Below are 7,937 nucleotides of genomic sequence, written 5' to 3'. Positions count from 1 at the left end.
ACAGGCTTGAGCCACCGCGCCCAGCCTTTTTTTTTTTTTTTTTTAATAGGGGAAGTCTTCCTCTGTCACCCAGTCGAGAGTGCAGTGACGCAATCTAAGCTCACGGCAGCCTCTGCTCCCCAGGTTCAAGCAGTGCTCCTGCCTCAGCCTCCCGAGTAGCTGGGATTACAGGAGCCTACCACTGCACCCAGCTAATTTTTGTATTTTTAGTAGAGATGAGGTTTCACTATCCTGGCCAGGCTGGTCTTAATGTGCTTATATTAGTTATATCAGTACCTCTGTTGTCTAATTTATAAAGGAGGATCTGTTTCTAAAATTGGATGATTCATATTCATTTGACTTATACTTTCTCTCCATAGCTTAATCTTTTTCAAGGATAGACGTAAATTCATCAACTTTAGGGGTTACATTGCAGATTTTTTGGTGTTTTTTTGCAGTCTCCTTCTGTAACTCAGCCCAAGTAAACATCAGACCAAAAAACAGTCCATCTTTAAAACTGGTGAAAATTAATACTGTCAGTGAAACTGCCATAATAGAACCTTTAAAGTAGTTTTTTTTTGTTTGATTTTGTTTTTTTTGATGGAGTCTTGCTTTGTCATCCAGGCTGGATTTGCAGTTGTTAGATCTTGGCTCACTGCAAACTCTGCCTCCTAGGCTCAAGCGATTCTCCTGCCTCATCCTCCTGATAAGCTGGGATTACAGGAGTGCACCACAATGCCCGGCTAATTTTTGTATTTTTGGTAGAGACAGGGTTTCACTATGTTGGCTAGGCTGGGCTTGAACTCCTGACATCAGGTGATCTGCCCACCTCGGCCTCCCAAAATGCTGGGATTACAGGCATGAGCCACCCCATGCCCAGCCTAAAGTATGTTAATCATACAAGGAGGCATTGTTTGAATGTACTAATAGGGAATTTGACAAGCAAACAAATTATACTGACTTTTTTTTTTTAAAGTAAGGTTATATTAGGTGATCTCTCAAACCTAAAGTCGACATTGTTTTTATGTACACATCCCACACCTGTGTTATCTTTATGATTAGCATTATATTGTTATATTGGAATACTATGAGGGAAGTTGTGAGTAGCTGCTTTAATTTAAATCTTCCTTTGTCGAAGTTATTGGATATTATTTAGAAATCCTGCAGTTATGCCAGGCGTGGTGGCTCATGCCTGTAATCCCAGCACTTTGGAGCCCAGAAATTTGAGACCAGCCTGTCCAACATAGTGAAACCCCATCTCTACCAAAAATATAAAAATTAGCCGTACATGGTGGTATGTGCCTATAGTTTCAGGTACTTGGGAGGCTGAGGCAGGAGAATCTCTTAAATCCAGGAGGTGGAGGATGCCGTGAGCCAAGATCATGCCATTGCACTCTAGCTTGGGTATTAGAGTGGGACTCCATCTTAAAGAAAAAAAGAAAAAAAATCCTGCAGTTAAAAGCACACAGTAGGCAGACATATAGACATTCTTCAAACTTAAGTATTATAAAGCATCTGCCTGCATTACTACTGCTACTACTATTACTACTACTACTTTTTTTTTTTTTTTTTTTTTTTTTGGAGACGGGGTCTCCGTCACCCAAGCTGGAGTGCAGTGACATGATCTCTGCTCACTGCAACCTCCACTTGCAGGGCTCAAGTGATCCTCCCACTTAGCCTCCTGAATATCTGGGACCACAGGCATGCACCACCATGGTTGGCTAATATTTTGTAGGGGTGAGATCTCATTGTGTGGCTCAGGTGGTCTTGAACTCCTGGGCGCAAGTGATTCACCCACCTTGGTCTTCCAGGGTGTTTGGATTGTGGGGATTACAGGTGTAAGCTACCGTTCCTGGCCCATTACTACTTTTTTAGGTTTTGTTGGCAGTCTTGATTTTGCCTTCTAGAGTTAATTTTAGTACACATTGTTTACATTGTTTAAATTGAATATATATTGTTTAAATTATTTTTTAATTGAGTTGGGAACATATATGATGGCTTGTATTTAGTGTGACAGCCTTATGAAGCCTATAAATTGGGGTAACTTTTTTTCTAGCAAATTTAAGCATAGAATTAATGATTGGGATACTTCATTTTGAGTTTTGTCTCTCTGGCACAGTGTTTCGTTTCTGGCATAGTAAACACTTTGATTTATTTATTTATTTATTGGCACAGAGACATTGCAAGTGAACACTATTTTAAAGGTGGGCTTAAAAAGACCTGATTATCCCACATATCCATATAACTCTACTGTTACATATAATATTTAGCAAGTTTCTGTGGCAGGTGCTCAGTAAACGCTTACTTGGTTGACTCCTTTTTTGGTATAATAAGGAAATACAGCAACTGTGGGCTTTTTGGAAACCTGAAATTCCTCACAAGCTCTCATTTTGTGGGGTTGAGAGAGTTGCAGGACTGGGCTATATCCTATATACTTGTCTTTGTATGCTAATGTGTGTTGATTTGTGGACATTTAATAGGATATTAGTCATGAAGCCTCCTTAAAGTGGAACTTGAATTTTTCTTATTTCCATATTTCTCTCACCAAATTTTATTTTACTGTTGTTTAATCATTAGCTTTATGAAACCTTAATAGATCCGTACCTGAATTTTGTCTACTAGAAATAACATTGAAGCATCAGTGCAGTCCTTTGAAGACTCTGTTTAGTGATGTCTGTTTATTTATTTTATATTTTATTTTTTTGAGACAGGGTCTCACTCTGTCTCCCAGACTGGTGTGCAGTGGTACAGTCTTGGCTCACTGCAGCCTTGAACTCCTGGGCTCAAGCAGTCCTCCCACCTCAGCCTCCCAAGTAGCTGGAATTACGGGCGATCGCCACCATGTCTAGCTAATTTTTTTTTTTTTTTTTTTTTTTTGTAGAGACAGCGTTTTGTCTTGTTGCCCAGGCTGGTCTTGCACTCCTGAGCTCAAAATGATCCACTCGCCTGGGCCTCCTAAAGTGCTGTGTTATAGGTGTGAGCCACCAAAGGTGGCCATGATATCTGTTGAATATATATATCTATGACTTACAACATAGTTCTTGGTTGTTAATTCTAATGATATGTTATCTTTCTGTCTTAATTCCTTGTTATGACTAACAGTCTTAAGATTATCAGTACTCATAACACTAATATGTTTGGCATTAGTTGGTTTTATAAAGGGAGCATGCAGTTAAAGAGTTTAAGTGTGCTTGCCACTCAATACATTATTTACTGTTGTAATGATGTATTTCAGAATAACTGTGTAGAATACATTGAAGATGATGAGGAGCATGTGGACATTGAAACTGTAGAAGAACTCTCAGAGGAAATTAATGTTGCTCACCTGAAGACCACAGCTGCCCACACACAGTCATTCAAACAGCCGTAAGTCTTACTTCTCTTTGGATTGTTTTTGTAGCTTTGTAACTACAAACAAAATGAAGTGTTCTGTTTAGGAGCTCTGAGTAACTGATCTGGTTCCTTATTCCTGTAGCTTTTTTTCTGATTAGTATAGATGAGGAGAGGAACTGGAATTTGGGTGATTAATTTTCTTTGGTCATTGCTTAGAGACAGTGTGTAAATGTGAATAACATGCTTTTGGAGCCTGATACATTGGTGTTATAAAATACTAGTTTTGCTAGTTTGTAGGTATTTAAACTTGGGCAAACCTTTAATCTCTTTGAACCTTAGATTTTTTACCTATGAAATGAGGAAAATGCCCCCATTTGAAGTGTTAAATGAGATAATATATGCAACTAGCATAATAACTGACATAAGTGGACTACTCAACAAAGCTTAGTTTCTTTTATCATTTTAAGAATAGGCATTACATTCTAAATTTCGTTACTTTACTAGTTGAACAGGTGAGATATAGGTAGGAAAATTTTTCTTCCTGTTACACTGATGAGATGAAAATATGGAAGGAATGATGGCCTGCTAAGGAAAATTTACTTCATTTTGTATTTTAGTAAGCCTTATATTGATTATGGATTGGGGTGTGAGAAAGAGTACAGAAGGAAGATACTTTGTGTAAGACATTGTACTTTTCCTATAATCTCATTAACTACTATGATATGAAGGTAGCTATGAGTTGAGAAAGAATAATTCTTCATCCCTACTGATGCTGAGAAAGTTGAAAGAGTCAAAAGTAGGACTAATAGTTTTCTTCACTACAGAGCTGTTTGTAGGCTCTTTCAGTTACCTACTGGCTAAGCTTGAAAGAACTTAATGAGTTCAGCAGTATTGCTGGGATAATGAGCTCTGTATATTAAAACTGAGTTTGTAAACAATAGCAACAAACAAAAAATAATCTAAAAAATATGTGTAACAGTAACAGGAAAATGCTGTGTGAGAACATGTCTGACAAAAGCTGTTTAAGACTTTTCTCATAAAATTGTGTTGAAAGACAGAGGAATTTAACAAATGGACAGAGATAACATGTTAATGGATTGGAATAGTAAAGGGCCAAGAATACACAACACACAGAGAGCACAAACCATAAGGGAAGAAATTAAAATTAAAAATTAAAGATTTAGGCTGGGCATAGTAACTTACCCCTTAATTCTAGCACTTTGGGAGGCCGAGGAGGGCGGATCACCTGAGGTCAGGAGTTTGAGACAAGGCTGGCCAACGTAGCGAAACCCCGTCTCTACTAAAAAATATACAAATTAGCCGGGCTTGGTGGCACATGCCTGTAGTCCTAGCTACTTGGGAGGGTAAGGCAGGAAGATTGCTTGAATGTGGGAGGTGGAGGTTGCAGTGAGCTGAGACTGCGCCACTGTACTCCAGCTTGAGTGACAGAGTGAGACTGCATATCAAAAAAAAAAAAAAAAGATAAAATTAGATTTGTTTAAATTAATTGTTTAAATTTAATTTAAAATAAAGGTTAAAAGTATTTAAAAATGCTGTTAGAACACCATGAAAACAGTGAAAAGGCATACTCAGACTATGAAGCAAGTATTTGCTATATATATAAATTTCTAGTAAAACTTATAAAGATGTGCATGGTAAACTCTGTCTTGGAATGTTTGATTTTGAGAAGGAAGGAGGGGAATGTGATTGAATAGAGACTGCTCATAGAAACTTCTATATTTTGAGATGTAATATTTTTCAAGTTGGATTGTTCATACGTGGGTGTTCATTATACACTTACTCCTCCTTCACAGTTGGGAGGACCAAGTGTACAATGGAAAAGCATGTATCCACAAATAACAGAAAACATGTGTTTGTAGATTGACCCAACTGTGGGTTGGAAATATATGGAAGAAGAAAAATTGTGTCTGTATTGAACCTGTATAGACTTTATTTTCATGTCATTATTCCCCAAACAATACAGTATAACAACTATTTACTTAGTTGTTATGTTGTACTAGGTATTAGAAGTAATATAGGGATGATTTAAAGTACACAGGAGGAGGTGCTTATGTTACAGTATATGCAAATACTATACCATTTTATATTAGGGATTTGAGCATCTGTGAATTTTAGTGTCTGCTGGAAGTTTTGGAACTAGTGTTCCATGGATACTAAAGGATGAACTTTAAATTTGTTTATATGGTTTTTGTATTATATATTTCATGATCATACAAAATAATTGTAGTTTTAGTGACTATCTGGACACTTTTAGGGAAAATGTATAATGTCAAATAAATAATGTGGCCATAATCACACTTTGGGAAAAAGAAACTGGTAATTTCGGATGGTTTTGTTGTAACTATGATTAGATTATTTATTAAGTTTCAGTAAGACACTGAAAAATCCTGTCTTTATCTAGGTGCCGTACTCACATCACTGCAGATGAAAAAGCAGCGGAAAGAAGTCGAAAGGTATTTAGGATATATTTAGTGATAATTACTCACTGAATAAAATTGTTAACATTTATCTTAGAGTTTAAACAACGTTAGCTCTATTAGCCACGATTTTTTCTCAGTGCTGTTTTTGCCAGTGAGTTAATATAATTAGTTTTTTTTCCCCCTTAATGAACTTATACCATTAATGTCCTTTTGTTCCCTTTTGATTCTTCTCCCCAGAGGATAGACTAATTTAGAGGAGTTAAAAATGGCTATGAAATTGGCCGGGCGCTGTGGCTCACGCCTGTAATCCCAGCACTTTGGGAGGCCAAGGCGGGAGGATCACAAGGTCAGGAGTTGGAGACCAGCCTGACCAACATGGTAAAACCCCCGTCTCTACTAAAATTACAAAAATTAGTACATGTTGTGGCATACACCTGTAGCCCCAGCTACTCAGGAGGCTGAGGCAGGAGAATGGCTTGAACCCAGGAGACAAAGGTTACAGTGAGCCAAGATTGTGCCACTGCACTCCACCCTGGGCAACAGAGGGAGACTCCATTTCAAAAAAAAAGGATATGAAATTTATGAAAATATATATGCTTATTTGAAAACTGATCTTGTAATGATTTGATGTAAAGTGAGCTGTCATTCTTTCTTGCCTGGGCACATGATTTTCAGTGATTTTAAAAATTATCCTCTGCAAAATGGCTGGCAGTTCAGGGATTCATGAAACAATAAACCCTTAAGTGTCTTAATCTTTTTGATGTATATCATCGTAACATAATTAAGCAGGGTTTTCTGTTTATCCTATCCAACAGTAGGCATGGAGGAGAGTTTGGTTTGTTTAAATTGTTTTCCACTTGTTTTTCTGTCTTAATTTAAGAGATTTTTAAAAGACAGCGCTGGAGGTTGGGTTGAGGTAGAGGGGTGGCATTTGGTTTCTTTAAAAAAAAACATAGTACAGTTTGTTTGGTTTTGATCTGACTTGGCAAATCATATGATACAGTGTATTTGCATGGTTGTAATTTTTTGCATACATCATTATATTTGGCATTTTGAAATTTATTCTGAAGCACTTTTCATATACAAGAATTTTCATAATAGCTAATTTATATAATCAATTGTTTTGTACCCATATTATTACATGCAAATCCTTGCTGCATTTTGCTATATTTAAAGTTTATATTGCTTTTTTTTTCTGTCTTGGCTTTTTTTATTCTCCTTCTCTATATTAATGCATAATGGGTTTAACTTTAGAAAGGCAATGGCTTTTACATAGAAGTCTTTGGGTACTGTCAGAGTTATGCTTACCTAACAGTGTCATAAAAAAAGAGAGAGACAATTAGAAACATCAGAGGGAAGAAACACGAAACCAATAAACTGCACAAGGCAGGATATATTATTCACTTTGTATGAGTAGCATTTACAATGTCATAATAGTTAATGTTAATGCTTTTTTTAAAAAAAGTTGACAACCTGTGATTAAAATACAGAAGACTTAATTTCAGTCTTGAAAAATGTGAGAATACAAATGACAAATTGCGAAGTGAGAGAGGAAAGAAGAAATAAAGGGAAGCATACGGGTGCTGATACCCTCATTTTACAAAGAAGAGAGGCAAGATAGATTGTTTATTGTTGATGAAATAAGAAATTAAGAGAGAATTCAAGTTACTAAGGGATCAGTAGAACAACTAAAAGTAGTGATGTATCTGTGTTGGGATGAAAAGGTGGTAAGACATGAGGGTGATGTGAGCTTAAATCCTCTCTGCATAGCAAGAAGTCAATAGATAGCATTGAAAATGGAAAACATAAGCTTATGTTACTATTTTTGGTTTAGGATATAGATTTAAGAACTAGAAGAAGCTGCTAAAAGAATAAGAAAAGGAGGCCAGGCGCGGTGGCTCAAGCCTGTAATCCCAGCACTTTGGGAGGCCGAGGCGGGTGGATCACGAGGTCAAGAGATCGAGACCATCCTGGTCAACACGGTGAAACCCCGTCTCTACTAAAAATACAAAAAATTAGCTGGGCATGGTGGCGCGTGCCTGTAATCCCAGCTACTCAGGAGGCTGAGGCAGGAGAATTGCCTGAACCCAGGAGGCGGAGGTTGCGGTGAGCCAAGATCGCGCCATTGCACTCCAGCCTGGGTAACATGAGTGAAACTGTCTCAAAAAAAAAAAAAAAAAAAAA

The 7,937-nt window shown here is 37.2% G+C and overlaps 1 protein-coding gene across 17 annotated transcripts in view; it reads left to right on the top strand.

The window, feature by feature from the left end:
* Window positions 1-7,937, top strand: part of MGA (MAX dimerization protein MGA) — a 158,511-nt gene that overhangs the window by 141,885 nt on the left and 8,689 nt on the right. For all 17 annotated transcript variants that reach the window (XM_032251220.1, XM_032251213.1, XM_032251214.1 and 14 more), the window contains 2 exons: window positions 3,215-3,345; window positions 5,735-5,786. In XM_032251220.1, coding sequence (XP_032107111.1) covers window positions 3,215-3,345; window positions 5,735-5,786 — 183 coding nt within the window. The remainder of the gene's footprint in view (window positions 1-3,214; window positions 3,346-5,734; window positions 5,787-7,937) is intronic.

The sequence above is a fragment of the Sapajus apella genome, unplaced genomic scaffold, assembly GCF_009761245.1.
Source record: "Sapajus apella isolate SASKATOON/1434 unplaced genomic scaffold, GSC_monkey_1.0 scaffold74, whole genome shotgun sequence".
Taxonomy (NCBI): domain Eukaryota; kingdom Metazoa; phylum Chordata; class Mammalia; order Primates; family Cebidae; genus Sapajus; species Sapajus apella.
Note: the sequence above shows the minus strand (reverse complement) of the source record. Positions and strands in the feature narration are given on the sequence as shown.